The sequence below is a fragment of the Prionailurus viverrinus genome, chromosome B4, assembly GCF_022837055.1.
Source record: "Prionailurus viverrinus isolate Anna chromosome B4, UM_Priviv_1.0, whole genome shotgun sequence".
Lineage (NCBI taxonomy): Eukaryota > Metazoa > Chordata > Mammalia > Carnivora > Felidae > Prionailurus > Prionailurus viverrinus.
The window spans coordinates 128,471,748-128,495,272 of NC_062567.1; the positions used below are offsets into that span (position 1 = coordinate 128,471,748).

At 60.0% G+C, this 23,525-nt stretch overlaps 1 protein-coding gene across 1 annotated transcript; it reads right to left on the bottom strand.

Annotated features, from left to right (window-relative positions):
• Positions 1–1,224: 1,224 nt before the first annotated feature.
• On the bottom strand, positions 1,225–16,706 carry IL2RB (interleukin 2 receptor subunit beta). Its single transcript, XM_047867836.1, has 10 exons — positions 16,567–16,706; positions 13,118–13,238; positions 12,572–12,686; positions 11,770–11,848; positions 10,930–11,035; positions 9,913–10,061; positions 8,589–8,754; positions 8,268–8,388; positions 6,897–6,981; positions 1,225–4,279 (listed from the first exon to the last, which is right to left on the bottom strand). Exons 2-10 carry the CDS (start codon positions 13,212–13,214, stop codon positions 3,545–3,547), a joined length of 1,653 nt encoding a protein of 550 aa, XP_047723792.1. The 5' UTR covers positions 13,215–13,238; positions 16,567–16,706; the 3' UTR covers positions 1,225–3,544.
• Positions 16,707–23,525: the final 6,819 nt, after the last annotated feature.

A 23,525-nucleotide genomic window follows, 5' to 3' on the forward strand; every position in this document is an offset into this window, starting at 1 on the left:
TGCTTCCCACTCCGCACCTGACAGGTCTCCCGGGGCTCTCGGCCGCCTGCTTCCCAGCTGGTGCCGCTCCTCTCCCTGCGATCTGACCCAGGCAGGCCTGTCTCTGCTTCGCCCTTCCTGCCCCTACCAGCTGCTTCCTCCTTGCCCTGTCCCCGGAGGCACAGACTCTGACCCACCCCCGACATGTCACATGGTGGCTTCGGCCCCATCAGTCCACCTGGTGTAAGGTGGCCCCTCATTCTGCTCACCGCCAGCTCAAGCCTCTCATCAGACCACGGTGGGGACCCTGGGCATGTTCCCTGGGCATGTCTGCTAATTGGCCCCTCTCCGCTTTCCAGCCCCCAGCCCTGCCTGGAAAATCGGGCCTGCGAAGATAAGACCTTCCACTGTGGAAGGAATCTCAGGGGGATTATCTGGTCCAGATAGGTCACCAGGTGCCAGCTATGATCATTTGGGACCTGCCTGCGGAGTCTAAAGCCGTACCCAAACTTTGCGGGAAGGAGAGCTGTGATCGGTTAGCGATGTCTGGTATGAGAGGGTGCAATTGATTAGCAATGTCTGCCATGGGTGCAGCTTTGTGAACGTCAGATATCCCATCCGTGATCTGGTCCAACTGTTCAGAGTCAAAGGCACTGAAAGGGAAAAAATTATATATATATATATATATATATATATATATATATAAAACTTTATTTACATTTATTATATTCAATTTATATTATATTACTTTATATTACATTAAATGTACATATTAGTCATATTTTTATGATATTTTATTTTTATTTTCCCATGAGACCATGTCAGAAGGTGCCTAGGCACAGAATAAGAGAAACCTGACTCCTATTAGTGAAAATGATATTCCTCTTATAATCTTTTTGCTTTCTCACTGTTTGGTGCTGGCATGTCTTCAACAGCCTCCCAACACTTGCCAATCTCCTCTTTAAAAACGTTTTTTAGTGTTTTTGTTTTTTTAATTTATTTTTGATAGAGTGTGAGTGGGGGAGAGGCAGAGAGAGAAAGAGAGAGAGAGACACGGAAACACAGAGCCCGAAGCAGGGTCCAGGCTCCGAGTTGTCGGCACAGAGCCCCATGCGGGACTCGGGGGCTCGAACTCGTGAACCGCGAGATCATGACCTGAGGTGAAGTCCGTCGCTCAACTGACTGAGCCACCCAGGCGGCCCGCTAATCTCCTCTTTAAACTAAGAAAGCGGATTTCCAGCTGGCAACAGACGGAGACATTTTGTTTTATTGTATTTACTTTTTAGAGTTCCCTTTTATTTACAGAGAATACCGGTGTCTCCATTCACGGAAGCAACAGGACGATTTGTCTTTAAATACAAGTAAACAAAATAGTGAATGGAGTTACAGGAAAATATTAAGTACACAGTAACAGAGGTGGCACACGCAGGTCACTGATACATACACTACAAATGAGAAATGTAACCGTCCCAAGAACGCTTCAAAGCGGAACCTGACTTGCAGAGCGGTCTCTCGGTTGGTCCCGGGACACAGCGCAAGGGTCTGGGCACGAGCTCGGGTCTGAGGCTCAGATCAGGACCGAGGAGCTCTGTGGCCCAGAACACATGGCATCACATGGTAGGAGGTGGGACATGAGCTGGCCAGGTAATGAAGCTCTTCCGTGGGAAGGATCCAAGACTCAGACAACCTCAGGAAAGGGGAGTTTATTCTTGTTTTCTAAGGAAAACAAGAATCTTGAGTGAACAGTCAGCAGCCTCCTTGGCAGCAAGAGTCTCTGTTAACAGAGCCCGGCGCTGTCCTCTATACAGGACGAAAGTCCTCCGCTGCCTTCTCCGAGGGCGCCTTTTCTGCAAGGACGTGCTCCCAGGTGCCTCCCTCCCTGAGTGCACCCTCTCGAGACGGAGAGTAACCTGATTGGCCGGTGCGGGCCCCGCCTCTCTGATTGGGCAGAGCTTATTTTCTGAGCCAGCTCATAGGCTGCTTGTCAGCCTATGGGTGGGCTTGTGTCAAGTGCCCAATCAGGGAGGAGCAGGGCCTATAAATAGAGGACCTGTCTGGTCCCCCGCTGAGTTTGGACGAAGTCCTTTCTTGTATGAGGTTGGGAGTATGGGGGCAAGATTGTGACAGACGTCGCAGGTGTGACCAGTGCCAGAGACAAATGGGAAGAGAGATGGAGAGGTGGTGGGGAGCACCAAGAAGGAAGGGGCCGGCTCTGTGTGTTTGCGTTGGGGGGGGGGGGGAGGATTGCCATTGTGAAGGGGATGAGCCTCTTGCTGGAATGGGTGTGCTGGAGCCTAGCGGGCATGGGGTTTGCCTCTCTGAGTCTTGACCTCACACGGGTCAAGGCGCCGGGGGTGCTCTGTGCGGTGGATGACGCCCCCTATGTGAAGGCAGCCGGGCACTGGGAGTCCGAGCAAGACGGTTCCAGACGGTTCATTATGTCATCCGGGGGATACGGTGGGGTGCCAGGTACCCCGTGTCAAGTGCGGTGAACGGAGTTGCGCTTCTGGAGGCGGTGTGCCAGCCCCGGAGCCACGGAAGAGGTCCCTCCAGTAGAGGGTGGAGTGGCAGGGGCCCAGATCTGGGCTCCCTGGGACAGCATCGGAACCTGCCACTGACAGGAGGTTCACTTTCCAGCAGCATGCCTTAGGAGTCTGTGAAACCTCCATGGAAACATCCAGCCAGTGTCCCCTCCTCTCCACCCCCCCCTCCCGGGGGATTTGTGTCCATACTGTGGTAAGGACACAGCAGCGAAGCATGCTGAGGTCATGAGAGATCCCAAGGGCGGAGTGACAGAGCCGCTGGGTCTAGCCATCCCGTGACCCCGAGAACTGTCCCTCCAGCACGGAATCTTGAAGCCTGGGCACATGAATGGAAGCAGTGTTTCCTTCCAAGGGAAGCAGACACTTGAGGGATAAGGGGGGTTTGTCCCCTAGATGAAGGAGGCACTGAAGGCACCGGGTGGCAAGCACGTGCCAAGGTGTGGGGGCAGGAGGGAGCTTCTGGTGGCTCAGTAGGAAGGTTCCAGAAGGGAATGCCCCAACACGATGCTGGAGGAGCAGGGGCCGGGCCAAGAAGTGAAGCGGAGGGCAGTGAGGAGGCATGGCAGGGATTTAACCGGGGAGGCAGCTTAACCATATTTACGTTCTGGAAAGAGCGTTCTCATTGTTCTCATTGCCCTGCGGGGGAGGGGGGGAGGGGGGGAGATGGGGCAGGAAGCCTGCGGAGAAGACCCCTGGAGAGCCCCAAGAACGCTCCCCCAAGAGTGCTTGCAGGGCTGAAGAGGAGGGATGCTTCAGGGACAAAAGCCATGGGGCTCCGTGACTGATGAGGGAGTGGGGGAGTCACGGTGCCCCCACCCCCCCACTCTGCACTTGGGCCATAGGACCAGGAAGCAGCAACTGAGGTCTTTGGAAGTGAACGGCCAAGTGTGCTAGGTTGGGTGGGGGCCCTCTGGGCAGAGATGTCCGGGGCACGGCTAGAAACCGGGTGACAAGCCTTGAGGACAGCGAGCCCTCAACTGGGCCTGGCACCACAGTGGGCAGTGACCCGCCGGGTCGTCCGTCTACCCCGAGCGAGCTGGGTCCTGATCCTGCAGCTCCTGGAGGGACAGGTAGGCATCGGTGTTCAGGGTCAGGCAGGAGGCAGGGGCTCTGAGCTGGCCTTGCCCAGGAGGGCTGGCCCAGGGGAAGCTGACCCTGACCCCCTCCCCAGGGCCAGGGCCCGGGCCCGGGCCCTCCTCTCTTGCTCCTTCCACGGAGCCCTCCAGGGGTGGCTGGATGTCCACCGGCTCAGGTGCCCCTGGCGGGGGAGACATCGGGGGCCGGGGGGCCCAGTCTCTGGGAGCTCCCTCCTGCAGGGAGGGGGCCAGCTTCTTGTCATGAGCTCCAGTGCCCCCCGGGGCCGTGTTTGGGGGGCCCGGGCCGCCGAGGAGGAAGGTGCAGTAGGCGTCTTCCTCCCCGGGCGGAGGCAGCAGGGGTGGCAGGAGAGACCCCGCAGGCGCCCCGGGCCCAGCCTCATCGGGCTCTTCCGTGCAGGGGTCATAGGTGAAGTACACCTGGCAGGCCTCGATCTCCAGAGCGTCCGGGAGGTGGAAGAAGAAATAGCCCTGATTGGTGAAGCAGCTGGTCAGCGAGTGGCCGCTGGTCTCGGCTGAGGACGAGGAGGGCACCTTCTCCTGCTGTAGCAGGAGCAACTGTGTGGCCTTGGCGTCCCTGTCCAGCACCTCCAGCGGGGAGATCTCGGGTGCCGGCGTGTTGGGGCTGAAGGACGACGAGGGGAAGGGAGAGGAGAGCCACTTCTGCCAGGAGAAAGAGCAGCGGGGAGGTGAGTGGGACGCCTCCTCCAGACTCTCAGCCACAACTCCTCTAACTACCGGCTACGCAGGGCGGCCACCTCCAGGAAGGCCTCCCTGACTGCCCGCCCGCCAACTGGCTTGGGGAACGCTCTGGGTCAGCCCGGGGAGTGTGCTTGCTGTAGGCGCCCGGGGGATGCGTTGTCTCCGCGCGCGACTGTCTCTGGGGCACCTGCTGTGAAGCCTGGCGCTGATCTAGGCACCGGGCACAGGGTAACATCCTCCGTGTGTCTGGTGGGGGCTGGCACCGGTGTGAGAATCAACCAACCCGTGTTGGAAGCGGAAAGGGCCCTGGAGCACATCTCGTTCACTTCACAGATGCCCGGAGAGGGGACGTGCCCCGGGGCCGATCACACAGCCAGTGGCCCCGGGCGCCGTGGAAAAAAAAAACTCTCTGGCGGGGACCTGATGGCCCCGCAATTCTCCTCTCCCTCCCAGCGCCGTGGAGCCCCCACCTCCCGCGCCCTCCATCCACGGAGAGAAGAAAGTGCCCGCCTGAGCCCTTCCCACTTGGCTCTGGGATCCGGAGGGCCCTGGCAAGAGCAGGGAGAACCACGTTCCAGTCCGGGCCCCGGCCCCCTCGCTAGCTGTGCGACCCCGGGGGCGGGTCACTGCACCTCTCTGAGCCTCAATTCCACAACAGTGAGCCCCCTCTTTCCCAACTTCCCTGGGGGGGGGGGGAGTTGGGGGGGGTGGCAGGAAGTTGTCAAAGAAGAAAATGAAGGTGGGAATTCCTAGCACAGGGTGAAATGCAGGCCACCTGTGAGGGACAACAGATCCCTCGGGCGGGCGGGCGCGATGGGGGCTTCAAGTGGGTTTTTTGAGAACCTCAACAAGCCCTCTGTCCTGGGAGCCCTCAGCAGCCGGACTGTGGTCCCCTGAGTACAGGGCCCGGGCCTGATGGGTTCCTCTGACACCCCTGTGCCCAGCAGGTCTGGGTAGAGGAAAAGAGCGCAGGGCGGGGCGGGGGGTGGGGGGAGGCTGGGCAGGGTCTGTCGCGAGAAGAGGCAGTGGAGGAGGCTAGGGCCCGGCAGCCGGGCATCCAGAAGAAGCAGAGGCCAGTCCCGTGACCAGCACCCGTGTGCCAGGGCCTGGCCGGCCCCCCTCGGAGGTGTGTGTGGTCAGCCACTTCCTGGGCCCAGGGCCTCCGTCCACAGTGCCCTGAAGCAGGGGGGGGGGGCGGAGGGCGCAAGGAGAAGCTTCTCTCCCCCTCTGGCACGCTCACACACTGGCACGCACACTCCCAGATCCCGTGGACAGGGCAGCGGGCCTTGTGGCCCTGTCGCCGGAGGTCCTGGGGTAGAGAGGGAGGAGCGGGCCTCCCACCCCGACACAGAGGAGAGGATGGGGTCCCTCTTGGCCAGCCCCAACCCCCGAGCACATCGTGCCTCCCCAGGGCCTCCTTGGGATACCCCCCCTCCACACCCGAGGGCCGGGGGCAGGCATCTAGGCCTGGGGATGCCCTCATGGGAAGATGGGGTGGTTTGCACCCCTCCGGGAAGGAGCTCACTCCCACCCGGAAGGTCCTAGTCCCTTAGAACCTAGATAGTCAGCCAAGGCTTGCATGAATGCCTCTGTTGACGGGGAGCTCACGACCCTTAGGGCTTTAGGAAGAATTTTAAGGAGATGCATTCCTGCACATCAAGAGAACCGTAGGTTAGCGATCCCCAGTCTTGGGAGTTTTCCGAAGAATTCCAGAAGGGGCCCTGATCCCCGGGAACAGAGAACTCCGGCTCTTGATAGCTCGGGCCCAGCGTGGCTTCCCGGCCCGGCCCCTGGGGGCTCCTCCGGATCTCCTTCCATCCCCACCCCCACCCCCCCCCACCGAATCTAGAGAGCCTGGGGAGGGGAGGGTGACAGAAGCAGCCCACCGCATCCCCCACCTCCCTTGACACTTCCTTCCTGAAGCAAGTGTGGGCTCGGGGAGGGGAGGCGACTGAGGTTGAAATGGGGTTCAGAGTGTTACTACTCTCGGGGGCCCACGCTTTAACCGTGAATCTGTGTCTCAAGTGACGAGGTGTGGCTGGAGGACTTGTTAGCACCGGGGACGAGGCAGGGAGCCTGCTCGGGGCTTTGCGGAGGGTCAGAGGAAGCCCTGCGCCCACGAAGAAGGTCTGCACAAGTGGTGGGGTCGCGAGAATTTGTACCTGGCAAGCCCCGCTCGGTGGACAGACCGGGGACAGTAACTCCCGCTAGGGCCCCTCGAGCACTTACTGTGTCCCAGGCAGTGGGTCCCTACGCCTGGTAACACTATTTCTCTCCCCTTTTTACAGGCGAGGAAACGGAGCACAGAGAAGTTCTCTAACTTACCCAACATCACACAGCCAAGAAGGGGCGGAGCCGGGATTAGAACCCAGTAAGTCTGGCTCAGACGGGAGGTGCCATTCAGCCTGAGAAGGCCGGTGCCAGAGCTGGGGAAAGGGGCCCACCGCCACCCCGGAGGCTACTCCTTTCCTTATTTTGTCTTCTTTCCCAAAGCGCAGACCCACTCACACCTCTGCCCGCTCTCTGGCCAGCCCAAGCCGGCCGTGCCTGCTTCTGGCCTCCACCTCCAGAGTCCTACCTGGAAATCTCCTCCATGCACTGACTTCAGCTGGGAGAAGAATTCTGAGGGATCTGGGATGTGACATTTCAGAACCTTCTTCAGCCTGAACAGGAGAGAGGGAGGGAGGGAAGGTGGATGAGAAGGGAAGGGGGCCATGGTGTCCGGCCAGCCCCCCACGGCCCTGAAGGTAGGGTACCGAACCCCTCCACATTCATTCATTTGATCAGTATCAAGGGAATGCCCAGTAAGGGAGGGGACACAAGAATGGCAAACAGAGAAGGCCCCCGATCTTAAGAAGAGACAGACACGAACCAAGTGTGCGACATTATCATGCATTCTATGCAAACAGAAAGCAGCGGACTGTGAAAGAGAAAATGTAGGGCTGGCGGGGGGGTGGGGGGTGGGGGGCACGTGAGCCAGACCGGTCAGGGACCACACACAGCCAGGCGTCTGGAGTAGAGTGAACCAGGAGGAAGGAGGCAGGAGAGAGGCCAGATCGTGGGTCTCTTAGTCCAGGCTGTCATGGATGGTGGTTCAGGTTGTGCACTGCCCAAGGGCACCCGGTTCTAGGAGGGTAGTGAGTGGGGGCCGACTTCCAGCCCGTGCTCGGCCTGCCAAGCAGAATGCCCCAGTATCTGTAGGCACCTGCTTCAAAATGTAGTCAGAGCCCCAAGACCCCAGAAAGCCCATCTGCCCCGCAGATGTCGGGTCAGCCCTCTCCTCCACCCCCTTCACGTAGGGTCTCTGCGCACCCGGTTTCTTCTGTTTGGGATGCGCTCCCCAACCCCCTCCACCCTGCCTGCTTAGCTCCTCCTTCAGATTTCAAGGGACCCATCACTTCCTTGGAGAAGCTTCTGCCAGCCACCCCTCAGTCAAGGTTCCTCTCCCTGATGTCTGTTTCCAATACATCGAACATCTTCCTTTGCCATCCTCCTCGTGGTGTGTCATTGTACTCGTGTGTGATTAATAAACATCTGCCTTCTCCCATGGGTCTGTGGGCTCCAGATTGCATGCGTGTGGCCTCCCCTGCATTCCCAGCACTCCGCCCCAGGCCTGGCACTGAGCTGGGGCTCAAGAAATAAAGAAATACACCAACACGTGCCCGGACCTAGAGAGACCCGTGAGGACACACGCGCAGACAGCCGGCATGTGCGCGCGCACACACACACACACACACACACTCAGCTCCTGAGAGTAACGCTCGGGGCAGGGTTGCCATGGGGCTCTCCTTCCTCGGGTCCCCTGAGGCCGGTGCCATCTTTGGGGGTGGGTGGCAGGGCAAAGCCAGGTGTTAGGCAGGGGGGACTCTCGGGGGGGCAGAGGGAGCACCAGCGTGTCGGTGCGTGTGTCAGAGGAGAGCACGACGGAGCAGGAAGGGAGGGCGCTCACCATGGCCCGATGTACCGGCAGTTGGCCAGCAGGTAGACCGAGATGATGAAGCCAAAGGTACTGCTGACGCCCATGATGATGTGGCCCAGCCAAGGAAAGGGCACAGCCTCCTTCCCTGGGGCTGCCCGGGGGTGGGAGAAGCAGGGAGAGGGGTTAGAGAAGGGCCCCCATCGCCCAGGTCCCTCCAGCATCCCCCCGCCGCCGCTGGGGCCGAGCCCTGGACCCCGTCCCCAGGCCTCCCCCGCCAGCTGCCCTCGGATCACACCCCAGCCAGCCCCTCTCCTGCCTGAGCTCTGTCCCACCCCTTCTGCCCACTGGTACCTGCGGGCCTCGTCCTGAAGGCCAGGGGCTGGCTCCAGGGGCTCCAAGCCTCGTTTTTGCCCAGCTGGGGCCTGACCCGCACTTGAAGTTCATACTGGGTGTCTGGAGTGAGGGTCTCCAGGCAAATCCATTGCTGGTTCTGCGCGAGGGTCAGCAGGGAGGCCTCCTGGGGCAGAGACAGGCGGGAGTGGGGGCTGTCAGAGCAGAGGGGTCCCCACAGCCCTCCTCACCTCCCACGGCAGGGCTGCCTGGGAGGCTGAGCAAGGAGCTCCTTCCTTCCTCGCCTCCAGCCTCCATGCCCCCTCACCCAGTCCTACCAGAAGGCTCCCTGACTCCCCAGTGCTGAGGCCCCAACCCCAAGCTCATCCTGAACCCCTCCCTCTCACTCAGCCTCCACACACAAAGCCTGCCGCCCATCAGCTGGTTCCCTGCGGAACCTATTCTGGACCCTTCCCCTTCTCTCCTCTCCTTCCCCCATCTCAGGCAGGGGCTGGTCTCCCTGCTCCCACCCAAACTCTGCTGCAGTCTATTTTCCACGCGCCCAGAAAGAGGATTTTCCCAGGGACCCCGCCCACCTCTGGATCCCTCCTTGCTCCTCCCCGCTCCCCCCACCACCACCCCCCTGCCCTCCGCCAGCCCTCAGACACGCAGGGTCTTGTCTTTGCGGTGTCTCTTTCCTCTGCTTGGAAAGCCCTCCCCAAACCTTTGCAGGGTCTGCTCCTCCTTGGCCCTCGGATCCCACAAGCAGCCTTCTGTGGGCACCTGACCTGAGGGCCTGCTCCAGGCCCTCTCAAATGATGTCATCCCATTTAATTTCCTGGGTAGCACTGATCAATATCTCATAGTCTCCAGGGTCCTGTTTGCAGACAGTCTCCCCGCCCTCCATGTGAGTTTCCTGACCCCAGGGGGGGGGGGGTGATCTGGTCAGTTTCGTCCTCCACCCTCTTTGCCCCCTCGGGAGCACATAGTAGGTACTCAGTGTTTGCTGAGTGAGCGAGCAAATGAGGGAGCGGGTAAGTGAATGGGTAGGCGACCGACCCCAGTGGATGCTGACCACACCGGATTTGAAGAACGGAAAGGTGGCTTCCCGGGGTCTCTGAAATCTCCCGGAGAGGACAGTCACCGGCCTCTTGGCTAGGTAAGACCTTGTCCTGGTGCCAGCCCGGCATCTGCCACCAGCTGGAAGCTCTGGATTGTCAGGGGGCACATGGAGGCAGGGGGGGATCGGAGCTGGCAATAGCCTCGGGGCCGCCGTGGCTTGGCTGAGATGAAGGATGGACAGGGTGACCGGGGCAGGAAGGAGGAATCAGGGCAGGGCACTCACCTCCCAGCTGTGGCCTGGGGATCTTTTCCGGGCCTCAAACTCCAGGTATCTTTCAATGTAGTGGGAGGACTGGCGAACTTTCCAGGTTATGTTGCATCTGTGGGTCCCTACGTGGGTGACTTGGAGGGAGTCGGGGGCCATCAGGCGAACTGGAAGCAAGAGAGGGACAGAGGGAGACAGGAAGGGAGAGTGGGCTTGGGGGACGCCGGGACACGATGCTGAGGTGATAAAACCGAGACATGCTGGGATTCCGTGGTCGCCCTCTCCCTCAACCCGCCCCCCACTCATGCGCGCTCTCTCTCTCTGTCTCAAAAATAAACATTAAAAAAGAGAGAGAGAGAGCTGCCTAGCTCTCGCCCTCTCTTCCTTAGAGACGGCCCCTCCATGGTCTGCGGCTGGAGTTGGACACCCAGTCATTCAACAAACCTTCCCGGAGCACTGCCCAGATGAGGCCTGGTGCTGAGTACTTGGAGTGGAGACAGAGGGATCACAAACACTCCGCCCTCAGGAGCTCACAGCCCAGTGAGGGGAACAGTCCCCTGATCAGGCAGTGAGGACCCAGGACCTAAACACCCTGAAGGAGGAGGCACAAAGGGCTGGGAGAGTCTGGGAAGGCCTCCTGGAGGAGGTGACTCTCCCCTGAGCCCTGAAGGGTGGGTGGGAACTTTCCTGGTGGGAAGAGCCTTGCGGGCTGTGGCACCCGCACGTGCAAGGGCTCAGAGGCACGGAGGGGCACGCTGAATTCGGAGAGCTGGACTTTGGTCGTGGCAGGAACACAAGCCACAAGAGGAGGAGTCCTAGATTGGGAAGCCAGGGCCAGACCCTGAGCCTCGAATAGCAGGGTAAGGAATCGGGACTGCATCCCGAGGGCGGCAGGCAGTGACAGCTCGCACGCGGGTGTGGAGAGAGACTGGGACAGGCAGGATCCCCCAAGGGAAAGACAGGGAAGGAGGTTCCCAGTCCGCCCCAGTACCCGCCCCCCCCCCGCTCCCCCCTGCTTCCAGATTCTTCACTCACGGTTCTCAAAGGGCTTGAATTTCTGGGTCATCAGCACCCTCCACCTCTCCCCTTCGTGGCACATCACCCTCATGTCCACGGTGTCAGCCGAAGTCAGACTCTGAGTCTGCAAGGGGGGAGGGGGGGGATAGGGGAGGGGGAAGATCGAGACCCCAGTAAAAGTGGAGCCCCTCCGCAAGCCCCCCCAGCTAAAGCAGGGGGTCGGCCAACTTTCTCCGCAAAGGTGCAGATAGTAACTCTTTGTAGCTTTGCAGGTCAAGCCGTCTCGGTCACGACTACCCAGGTCTGTCGCTGTCCTGCGAAAGCAGCCAGAGACAACCCGCAGGAGAACGGGCGTGGCTCTGTGCCAGTGAATCTTAATTTACAGAAAACAGGCATGAATTTGATCCATGATCTAAAGCGGGGTGGGCTGCCTCGGGGTGGGGGAGGGAGTTCCCCATCACAAGAGGTGTGCAAGCAGGTTAACCAACCCCCCCCCCCACCGCCCCCGGAAACGTAGATCTGGAACAATAGCTTTGAGTATGAAAGCCTCCCTTCCTCCATTTCTCCCCACCCCCACACCCTGACTTTTGGGGAAGGAAATGGCCAGGTAGTGAGTATCCCCTGCGGGCAGGCAAATGCTCAGGTGCCTTGGCCACTCCTCCGGTGGATTCTTGCTGCAGGTGGGAAACCCAAAGTCATGCATCTGGTCAGCAGGGGCGTCCGGATTCAAACCCACGCCTCTGCACCCAGAGCCTGTGCGCTGTGCGAGCCCATCTCCACGTTCTCCTGCCCCTTAAGAGTGGATATAACCTGCTGGTGCTTGGAAAACGGGCTCTCTTCTCAGCTCCCACTACTCACATCTGGGGATCCAAGGATCAGGTAACAGGCCCAGGAGGCTGATCCCATCGGAAGCAGCTCACAGGATTTGTTCCAAGACCTTCCAAGGCAAAAGAACCTCCTTAGGACAGAAGGAGGGCCCCCCAGAGCCGGCCCTGGGGACGGTCCCCCATCCAGCAGGGCCGGTCGGCGCGGGGCTCTGTGCCAACCTCGGCAGAGGCAGAATTCTGCTCCGCCTCCCATCGTAGACACCTTCCACACCCCTCCCCAGCCCGGCCCCGCAGTAGCCACAGTGACCTTCTAGGGCAGGTGGCCTCCACACGGAAAACCCTCCAGAATCTTCCTGTGGGGCTTGATGGAGCCTTTGGAACCCCGTAGAATCACCACCCACTCAGAGTCACCTTTGCCACGGCCACCCAGAACGTTTGGGTCACAGAAACCCCTCGCTGACTCCTCCTGGGGAGCCCCCTTCCTTCTCCCCCTTGGCTTCTCAAGTCCAGGGTAACCTTGGCATAACAGGTCTTACAGCTCTGTGTCCCCAGACTACGTTGTCCAGCCCATCCCTGGCCCCTGCACTGCAGCCTGGACCCCTGTTCCTCACACCCGCCCTGGTCTCAGGCGTCTAAACATCTGCCTCCTAGCTTTTCCAGCCTGATGTGCTGCCAGGGGTCTGGGGGTCCCATCAGTCCAAATGCCCAAAATATAACATCTTGGCGTCTACAAGGAAGGCATTCCAAGAGTCTAAATGGCAATGATTAGAAGACCCACCCTGCCCCGCCCCCCGCCCCCATCTCGAGATGCTGTGGTTTCGCGGGACACTCACCGTTGATCCGGCTTAGCGTGGATCCTACAGGATGTGGCCTGTAGGTCCCCATCCCAGCTCCAGACGCAGGAGATGTTGGCTTTTGAGTTGTAGAAACACGCGAGCTTGGAGGGGTCTGCCGACAAAAAGAGGCGTGAGTGGCCGGCTGCAGGGTGCCCTCCGGGGCCGGCCTACCACCCTGCGCCCTGCACCCTGTGCCCACCAGATGGGCAGGTAGGCGACCCTGCTGGGCAGAAAAGATCTGGGCGGATCCATTTCAGAGAGGACAAAACTGAGCCCCAGAGCCTGCAAGGTCCCAGAGGCAGGCCGAGGCAGAGCAGGGACAAAAAGCCAGTGTCTTCCTTTGGCGTGGGGGGACGTGTGGATACAGCAGGACAGAAGGACGGAGGGAGAAGGTGGACGCCTGATCTCTGGTCCCATCGCCCTCGCCTCCCTCCCTCCCGGCCTCCTGCCCCTGCCGAGAAGCGGGGGTCCTGAAAGGGCTTCTAGATGGCTGTTGGCCACCTTCCCAAGAAAAGCACGGCTATCCAGATGCAGGGTCCTCACCGTTCACCGCTGTGGATGCCCGAGGGATGGCCAGGGGCAGGAAGAGGACAAGGAGGGACAGACACCAGGGCAGACCAGGAGCCGCCATCACATCCATGCATGGGAGCTAGGGAAGGGAGCCCTGGAGGGAGGAAGAAGAGAAGGCACAAGTGAACACCCGCCACTCCGGGCGGCGGGCTGGACCCTACAAAGCCAGCACCGTCCGGCCTCAGGGCCTTTGCACCTGCTGGTACCTCGGCCCCGCCTACACACTCCCTTCCTTCCGGGATTCAGAGCCCCACACGTTGTCAGAGCTGAAAGGGCCCTCTGAGCGAACCCAACCCCTTGTTCAAAAGCTGGAGGAACTGAGACTCAAAAAAAAAAAGGGAAGACTTGCTCCAGTCCACACAGCGAGGCCAGCACAGAGCTGGGATTAGAGCCCCCCCCCCCCCCCCCCGTGCCCCGCTGCCCCTTAATCACACCAAAACCCGTTCATCGGGAGGCTCCTGTAGGCCGGGCTGTTTTCAACTCTTTTTTTTTTTTTTTTAATTTTTTTTTCAACGTTTATTTATTTTTGGGACAGAGGGAGACAGAGCATGAACGGGGGAGGGGCAGAGAGAGAGGGAGACACAGGATCGGAAACAAGCTCCAGGCTCTGAGCCATCAGCCCAGAGCCCAACGCGGGGCTCGAATTCATGGACCGCGAGATCGTGACCTGGCTGAAGTCGGACGCTTAACCGACTGCGCCACCCAGGCGCCCCTGTTTTCAACTCTTTAAATGAAGCGATAAGGCCATCTACCAGATGATACCCTTATTATCTCCATTTTCAGGTGAGGAAACTGAGGCACAGAGAGGTGAAGCAACTTGCCCAAGGCCATAGAGCGGAAAAGAGGCAGCTGTGGAATCTGAGCCGGGACAGGGCCCAGGCAGGGACTCCGGTAACTTGTCCCACCCACCGAGACCATTCACACGACCGACCGAAGACACGAAGACACGTACTGATGACCTCACAATACTCATGGACCCAGCGGTTTACATACATCAGATAATCTTATCTGCCCAGCAGCTTGGGGGTGGGTGCTTGTCTTAGCCCCTCCCACAGATGAGGAAACTAAGGCTCCGGGTCCTCAACCCGCCAAGGTCACACGTGCAGAAGGGGGCAGAACTGGGATGTCACGGCCACGTTCACTCCCAAGGCCTGTTCTCTCACATCCTCTGTCCCTGCCCAGACCCTGTCCGGGGCACTGGTCCCAGAGGTAAGGCCGACAGCCTCCCTGCCCTGGAGTCCAGGTCCGGCAGGGGCCCAGGCCCACAGTCAGGTCTCCGGCCTGGGTTCAAAAAGGAGCCCAGAGAGGTGCCCACGGGCTCCTCCTTGCTTGGCCCACCGTCCCCTTAGTGGGGTGGGCTTCCCAGCTGGAGTGGGGGCGGGGGCTGGTTACTTCTTTCCTTGGGAACCCCCGACAGCACAGGGCACAGGGTTGGGACCCTAAGGGGGTCCAGCAAGCCCTGCTGTGCCCCCTAGTCGCTCGATCGTGGCCTTGGGCGCAGTCCCTGTCAGTCTCCTGGAGGGTGTCACCCTCGGCCAGCGCCAGCCAGCAAGGCAACCCCATGCCCAAGACAGGACCTGGCACAGAGCCCCAGGGTGAGGGGAGGAGGGTCAGGGCAAAGGCATACAAGATCACAGGAAGGTCAAGGCCAAACCACAGCCCCAGCAGGGGTGAGCCAGCAGGAGCAGAAGCATTATCTAGAATGAGCTCCCCACCGCTCCCATCAGAAAGGGCGCATGTACCCTCCAAGGTTGCAAAGCACACGGGTGGGGGATGCGTGGGGGGCACCAGAGGGGCTTGGGGCTGGGAGGGCTCCTAGCCCACTCAAAGGAGCCTCGGAGAGGTTAAGGAACCTGCTCAAGGTCACGGGCCCAGCCTCAGGGAGAGCAAGCAAGTAGGACCTCTGAGCCCCAAGCGCCCTTAGCCCTAGGTTCCCACGCACACCCACGCACCATGCCCTTCCCAACTGCAAAGCTGTCCACAGCCACACTGACTCATAGGTCCCCACCACAGCCCGGGAAGGTGGCTGTCGTCACCCGCCCCTTTGATGGATGCCAAGACTGAGCTCCGCACTGCCCAAGGGGCTGGACTCAAAGCCAGTCCTCTGATTTCAGGCGAGGAGATGATAATGACGGTGACAATGATGGTGATGACGGTCCTGATGGTGACAGGGATGATGATGGCGATGGTGACTAATACTCGGCTCTCACTCTGTGCCCCGGTCCTCAGCACTCAGCAGATGACACTTCATTTAGCCCTTACAGCAACCCCGGGAGAAGGTACCATTATGACTCCTTTTCTCAGACGAGGAGGCCAAGGCCGGAGTGTGTGTGTGTGTGGGGGGGGGGGGGGGGGGTTGGGGGTGGGGGAAGCTAGGGGTTGAATGGGTCATTACCGCCTGAGTTCCCGCAGGGCTGACGCTGCGGGACTTGGGGTGCTTGGGGGAGGGGGAGGATGTGAGGAAGGAGCTCAGTAGCCAGACCACTGACCTTGACGGGCTCTGTCTTCCCTTGTCCTCCTGGCCACACACACACACACACACACACACACACGGAGGGGGGAGTGGTGGGGGGAGGGGAGGGGGCTTGCCTCTTGCTGTTTAACCCCTGGGGCTCTAGACCCTGGCTGTGGGGCTAGGAAGGGGACCCTCAGAGCTGGCTCTGCCCCTCAGCTCTCCCACCCCCGAGGTGCTCCGAATACAGTTCAGGGCAGGAGACCTCGTTCCCCAGGGCAGGAGAGAGGTGCCCGCCCCTCCAGAGGTGCCCGGAGACACTACTGAGCTGCCCCCTCACACGGCCAAGGGCGGGACAAATCCGGACTCAAACCTGCAGGTCTGGCCTCCCACCCAGGGCTTCCCTGGCCACCCCGCTTCAGGGCCAGGTCTCAGAGAGGCCCCCCTCTCTCCTCTCCTGCCCCTCAGCCTCCTCGGGAGCACTTCACCCGGGGGGCGCCTTTCCATAGCTGTGAGCAGGGGGCTCGCATGTCCCCCCCACCCCACATCCCTCTGTCCTCTGTCTGGGGCTCAGCAGGCCTCCCCTCTCCCAGTCCTCCCGCCTCTTCCTTCACCCCTCTGGGTTGGAAGGCCCCTTGCCCCAGAGCAGCCCCAGCGTCCCCAGGGATGGGCCGGGCAGGAGAGGTAGGTCCCAGCACTAGGGACCAGCATTTTTTTTCCCCTCAAGCCAACAGCCATGAGCTCAGGACCTGCCTCATTCCTGAGGGATTTCGAGATAAGGCTGGGGGTGGGAGGGGTGGCCGGGAGGGCTGGGAGAAGGAAGTCCGGGCAGATGACGTCCTGGGGCATCTACGTGAGAGCTGAAAGCTGTCCCATGACCTTCCCTTCCAGCGGGGGCTGGCGGCAGGGCCGGGAGGGAGCCCCTGGGTGCCCGGGGACCAAAGGGGGGCAGGGGCGAGGGCAAAGTCACCTGGCTGAGACATGGGGTTGCGGTGCACTCTCTCGGGATCTCTCCGCTGCTGGGGCCACGGCCATCGCCCCAGGGCCCTGCTCCGACTCAGACTCCCAGCCGCCCAGGTAGCAGCTGGCTGATGAGGCCAGCGAAGTAAAACCCCAGGGCCAGCCCACTTCCTGTGCAGAGAGGATGGAGGGGGCAAGGCCTGAGGTGGGGACAGGGGGGCGGGGGGGGCCGGGGGGGGGGGCAGGGAGAGATCAGGCTGGTGAGAAACTCTGAAACTCCTAAAGCACCTAGAGGCCAGATAAAGATCTCCCTCCCCCGCTGCGGGGTGGGGGGGGGGGCACCGTGGGTGTCTTGGCAACAGACAGACAGACGCACAGACAGACACACACACACACACACAATCGCCCTCGCCAAGGCGCCTTGGTGCACACAGGAGCCCCAGGGGGTGCAGCCCTCCCTCACCCTCCTACACGTATCCCACCCCATCTCACACAGGTCACTGCAAACCTCTGACACCTTCACCCAGCCACACACACACTCACACACACACACACACACACACACACACACACACAGGCCTTACACACACACAGGTGTCCTTTTCGGTGTTCCCGGTGTTTCTCCTCTTATCCCACCCACCTCTCCGAGACCTCCCTTTTCGCCCAGGCTTCCAGGGAGCCCCTTCCTTAGTTTAGCATCCAGAGGGAACTATTTTCCAGGGCTTTGCAAGCAATTTGAGGGCCACTTATTGGACATTCTAGAACCTTCCCTTCCCGCTCAGGTCATGCTTCCTACTCCCCCCCCCCCCCCCGCCCCCCTCCGCTCTTTGGATCAGCTCAGGGCTTTTTTTTTTTTTTTTTCAAATGATGAGAAGCCGCAGGGCCCCTCTTTAGAAAGGCGCACATCTATTCACGTGCAGCGTCCCAGGCCCGGGGACCTGTGAGGTTCCATCCAGCCTCCAGAAGAAGCAGTTCTGTGTTCTCTCGTTGTCCTGACCTTAATGCCCCTGCCTCAGGTGGGGGACTTTCTCATAAGCTGCTCTCTCTTTCAAAGAAAGGGACGGGGCAAGCAGGAGAGGGGTCAGGCAGCTCCAGAGACCCGGCTGTCTGCACAGAAGGGAGAGCAGAACTGACGACCCCGAGAAGAGAGGCAGACCCAGCTCCCTTCTGAGTCGAAGCAGAAGCAACAGGGAGGCATCCTTGAGAAGAGGATGACCTTCTTTGGGGCCTGCCCACAGAGCCACCCTGCCTTCCCAGGGGGAAGGAGGCATGGTGGTTCCTGTAAGATATACGTGCCCGAAGCACTCACCGTCCACCGCACGTTTAATGAACTCGCAATATTCCCTCCTCTCCCCTCCCCTCGAGCAAAGCTTTCTGGCTGCAGGGGCGGGTAGTGAACCACCCCCCACAAAGAAGAGAAGATGGCCAAGATGTCTGGAGCCCAGAATATTTCTGGGAGCTTCTCAAGAAACCAGGAACGTCGGGGCGCTTGGGTGGCGCAGTCGGTTAAGCGTCGGACTTCAGCCAGGTCACGATCTCGCGGTCCGTGAGTTCGAGCCCCGCGTCAGGCTCTGGGCTGATGGCTCAGAGCCTGGAGCCTGTTTCCGATTCTGTGTCTCCCTCTCTCTCTGCCCCTCCCCCGTTCATGCTCTGTCTCTCTCTGTCCCAAAAATAAATAAACGTTGAAAAAATAATTAAAAAAAAAAAGAAAAAAGAAACCAGGAACGTTGGTCCTCCCGGGAAGGAAAGCCAGGTCAGGAAGGGGCAGGGAGAATGTCTTTTCACTGTAGACCCCACATGTACCACCGGCACGTACGTCCTGACCCCAAATAAATGAACTCGGTTAAAACTTTTTTAAAAGAAACATATGAAAAGAGCGGCGCCTCGGTGGCTCAGTCGGTGAAGCTTCTGACTCTTGATTTCGGCTCAGGTCGGGATCTCACAGTTCGCGGGATCGAGCCCCGTGTCGGGCTCTGTGCTGAGTCTGCTCGGACCAGTGCGGAGCCTGCTTGGGATTCGCTCTCTCCTCCCTCTGCCCCTCCCCCGGCGAGTAAATAAAGAAACATTTTTTTTTTAAATAAAATCAAAATAAAAACATGTATAAAGAGAAAAGACATCCCCGGGCGAAGCCAGAAATCACAAACGCATCTTGTAATAAGGAGTCGGCACTTTCGTCCACAGGGACGGCATTGGCCTGCCCTGCGTGGCCTGCCTGAGACTCTGCACCTCCCCCAACCCCCTTTCCTTCTTCCCTTCTCTCATTCAAGTTCGGCAAACATTGGCTGAGCACCGAGATGTCCCCGCAGCAGGGGCAGGGACCAGCAGCAGGCCCCAGGCTGGCGTGGGTCCAGGGGAGGGAGGGGGGGTGGCTCTAACCAGCCGGGGCCCTGGGAGTTGGGGGGCGGGTGCAGCACCGCGTGGCCTCCACCCGCCGAGGCGGCTTGAATAGCGTAGTGAGGAGGGTCCTGCTTTGGCCAAAGGGCTCCGGCCAGGACCCCTGAGGTGGAGAGGCAGGGGTGGCTAGGGAGCCCGGAGAGCTTAGACCCTACACGATCCACATCGTCCACCAGCAGTCGGGGGGCTTTGCCCCAGCTGATACAGAAGGGGCCGCGGGTGCCTGAGCTGGATGTTAAAGCCGGGTAGGGGGGTGAGGGCGCAGGCCAGGCTGGGGGCCCAGGGGGTGCACAGAACAGGTGGGGAACAGGTTGCTCCGTCCGGCCCCCGGGCCAGGTCCCACCTGCCATCACCCGCCCCTGAGCCAGGCCCGCAGAAGCCCCCTTACGGGCGACCCTGTTTCCACTCCTGACCCTGCCCGTCCGTTCTCCACTCAGCAGCCAGAGCAAGCTTCCCCTGAGCCAGATCAGCCCATTTCACTGCAGCAACCCCGCTGAAACCTTCCAGTAGTTTCCAGTGCGTCCATAATACAATTCAGACTCTGCATCTCGGCCTCAAAGCCCCGCGGGAGCAGCCTGGCCATCGTCTCTGAACTTTCCTCCGGCTCAGGCGCTGCGGCTGTCAGGCCTGTCCCCACACCTCGGGGCCGTGCGCCCAGATCCCTGCCCGCCCCGCTCTCTACAGCGCCAGCCCCTTTCCCATTTTCAGGCCAGGAAATCGAGGCCCAGGGGTCATCTGACAAAACGTGGCAGAGCCAGGATTAGAACCAGGTGCGTCTGATGGAGGACATCAGATTCTCTGAGGTAACCCGAAGAAGAATCCAGAAGCTTCTCCAATGCCAGAGGCCTGACAGAGCTCACTGAGACCTGCCCAGACCTTTATGTCAGGGATTCTGGGGGTTGGACTTAGCCTCCTCCCCTCCCAGCACCGGAACGGCCAAGTGCATCAAACCCTGACTCCTACGACGGCCTCTCCTGTGCCCTCCACGCCTCCACCGTCCCCCCCCCCCCCCCCGCCCCGACGCGTCCTCACAGTGCCCGTGGCGAAACAACGGCCCCTCACCCCTGCACCCTCAGCCTTCATAGCAAAGCCCCAGCAGCTCAACTGCCACTGCCCGGGGACCCCACTTCTGTAGGCGCCACGAGCCAAGCACATGTGGGGGCTCCTGGCTTCCTCTTCCTCGCCCCCCACGTAAGCCACCACCCTCCCCAGTCTCCGCCGTCACTTCGCCAGCCTCCCGGGCTCCAGATCCGATACCCGCGCGTTTCCGTGTTCCCGTGAGTGGCTGGTTCGCCAGCCCCTCGAACACCAGCACCCCAAGCAGCTCACATCTTGCATAAACCATGCCTTCCACTCGCCAGGACTGCTCCAGGGGGACTGGCTGTCCCGCCTTGCCTGGGCCTGAAGGGGTTGAGGGACATGGGACTTTGAGTACTCACGCCTGCAGGGAGCGGAGGGGGGGGCAGAAAAGTCGGTCGCGTCATTCCCATCCCACTGGTCCCGGACTAACTCAGCTCCCGATTTAAAGCCAGTTCTTCCCTGACCCCCCCACCCAGCCAGGTCGGAGTCTATGCACGTGCCGGTTACCCCATCTCGTGTCATGACCGTTTATGAGTCTACACTAGGACCCCCCTGGCAGCAGGAACCGTGTGTGACTCAATCCAGACAGCTCCAGAGCTTAGCAATGACCCAGCATAGAGAAGATGTCAAGATGCATGGAGGGAAGGAAAAAAGAAAGACTCAAGTGTTCCGAATCGGATACAACGAAGATTCCAGCAGATACAAATTAAAAAACGACTCGGGGAGGAATGTATCGAAGATTCCAAAGGCTCGCCATCGGTGTGGTTTAAAAAAATTTTTTTTTTCAACGCTTATTTATTTTTGGGACAGAGAGAGACAGAGCATGAACGGGGGAGGGGCAGAGAGAGAGGGAGACACAGAATCGGAAACAGGCTCCAGGCTCTGAGCCATCAGCCCAGAGCCTGACGCGGGGCTCGAACTCCCGGACCGCGAGATCGTGACCTGGCTGGGGTCGGACGCTTAACCGACTGCGCCACCCAGGCGCCCCCATCGGCGTGGTTTTAAAGGGTGGCTCCCGTCGCTGGTGTGAGCTCCGAGCGGCACAACCTCTCTGGGGGTGCAATGTGACGACATCCGTCCCGTGACCCAGCAGCGCCGTGTCCCAAGTTCATCCTGCAGACAGAGGCAGGCCCGCGTAGGAAACGTGCGCGCCAAGACGGGAAGCAGCCGGAATGGGCATCGACAGAGGACGCCGGGTAAGCGGAGAAAGGACCATGCAAGGCCACACAGCCGCGACAAACCCAAGCAGGCAATTCTCTGCGCCTGACCCGGCACCATCCCCAGGGGGTGTGGAGGAACCAACAAAAGCCCAGCTCAGAACGAAGTGGGTAACATGCTCCACCCCGTGCGGGAGGGGCCGATGCGAGTGAGTGTGTAAATGTGAGAAGGTGTGTGCACGCGTGTGGGTGTGTGCACGCGCCTCTTCGTATATGTGCGTTACGTGGGCAGGAGTCCGTGTGTCAGGGTGCACACGTGAGGGTGTGATGGTGAGTAGGTGTGAGCACCCGTGCCGGGAGCGTGTGATGGGTGTGAAGGTGCACCTGCGTGGGGGGGGGCGGGGAGCATGGAGGTGTGTGAGGGTGGGCATTGGTGAAGGGGTTGCTGTGCGTGTGCGTAAGGCTAACTGTGCGTGCGTGCGAATGTGTGTGCGTGCGTGCGTGCGAATGTGTGTGCATGCGTGCGTGCACGCGTGTCTGTGAGCATGGCTGTGAACTAGCACGTGCACCAAGTGGAAGGAATCCCTAGAGATTTTCCAGCTGGGAGACCCAGGAGGGAGAGGAGGGGGAGGAACTCTCCGGAAGAGTCTTGTGTGCAATTTGACCTTTCTTTCCTGGGAACGGAGTATCCACTTAAGAAAGTGAATAAAATTAGAACCAAATAGGAAACAAAAGTGGAGGACCCTTTGCGGGGGGTGGCATTCCCCTGAGGGCTCCTGATCACGTCCTGCCTCTCCCAAGGAACCTGAAAATCCTCCGGTCCCCAGGCCCCTGGGACCACCCCCCCTGCCCCGAAGGAGCCCAGGGAGAGAAGCTCTCTGTCCACACCCATCTCGACTCCCGACCCCCGTCTCCTGACTACCGGGCCAGAGTCCCGTGACGGGGACAGTCTGGAGAGCGCCAGAGACCCTCTACCAACACCTTCAACTGGTTGCCCCCTTTCCCGTGGGAAACAGGTAGAAAAGAATCCTTTCGCTTTTTCTTAAGCGGGTTTCACCAAGATATGTCATCTTTCTCAGAAGACAATCTAGGTGTCGCACCGGCAAAAGAGAATGTGTGATGTTTGCGATGTGTCTGTGAGAAGTTCCTCTCCATCTAGAAGTCGTGCTTGCTTGCCTGTTTTTCTAGGTGTTTTTATTAAGGAATCGGAAGAAAAAAAAATGTAGAGGCCCCTCTATGGAGCTTGTGTCTGGCTGTCACCACTGCCTACAACGTCGGCTTGGAGGACAGCAGTTAGATGGGGTCAGGAATCGGCCCGAGCTCTGGAACGATGCCTCTCAGTCAAGCCTGGCTCCAGGGCCAGGAACCCCGGACCCCCAGAGAACAGGGGACCCCCGAGCAGTGAGGATGCCAGCTTCCGGCAGTGGGCAGGCGCGAGGTGGGCCACACGTGGCCCTGCATCGCGTAGAGAGAGACTCCACTGACAGCAGAGGTGGCTCGGGCCCGCCACAAAAGGCTGATTTCCAAGAGACGCCGAACGTCCGGATTTCAAGACACGTGAAATCCTCCCGCTTAAAATCCTGGCCATAAATTCTAACGAATACACAACACTCCCCTGCGACCAGGCCTGCCTCAGAAGACAACACAGGAAGGGACATCGGGCGAGGGGGTGGGAGGGCGGGGATGGCTGAGGTCCAGGGCTGACAAAGGACCCTCTGTTGCAGGTGCTTCTTCTTCTCGGGCGCCGGCCAGATATTTATCTTCCGTCGTGGTCACGGAGCTTTGCAAACCTTTCCTGTGTTTGAGGTGTTTGCTTCTCTCGGCGGGAGCCCGGTGTCCCAAGCAACGAGCCGAAGCACTACTTTCCCAGAGTCCTTTGCAGCGGGGCAGCTGAGCAGGTGACCAGGCTCCTCTACTCTGACGTCTCGGTCTCAGACCTCAGTCTGGGAGCCGGCGAGACTGGCAAGGAGGCCAAGGAGGGTGGCATCAGAGCGTCACGTCCCAGGGGCGCCTGGGTGGCTCAGTCGGTTGAGCATCCAACTCTTGGTTGGGGCTCAGGTCGCGATCTCACAGTTCGTCGGTTCGAGCCCCGCGTCGGGCTCCGCAGCTGGCATTTCGGAGCCTGCTTGGGATTCTCTCTCTCTCTCTGTCCCTCCCCCACTGGCACTGTCTTTGTCTCTCTCAAAATAAATACACTTAGGGAAAAAAAAAAAAGAACATCACATCCCAGATGCCACACCCCCCCGAGCCCGATTTGCGGGTCCTGCCGGAGATGCCCCCACATCAGAATATCCTAAATAAATTCCTTTTCCAATGGAGGAAGGCAGGCTGGGTTCTG

Coding starts and splice junctions, on each gene's coding strand:
- IL2RB (XM_047867836.1), bottom strand. CDS start 13,214: ATGGATGTGATGGCGGCTCCTGGTCTGCCCTGGTGTCTGTCCCTCCTT. Junction 10,062..10,929: donor ATTCAAGCCCTTTGAGAACC/GTGAGTGAAGAA, acceptor TCTTGCTTCCAG/TTCGCCTGATGGCCCCCGAC. Junction 6,982..8,267: donor TGCCGGTACATCGGGCCATG/GTGAGCGCCCTC, acceptor TCTCCTGTTCAG/GCTGAAGAAGGTTCTGAAAT.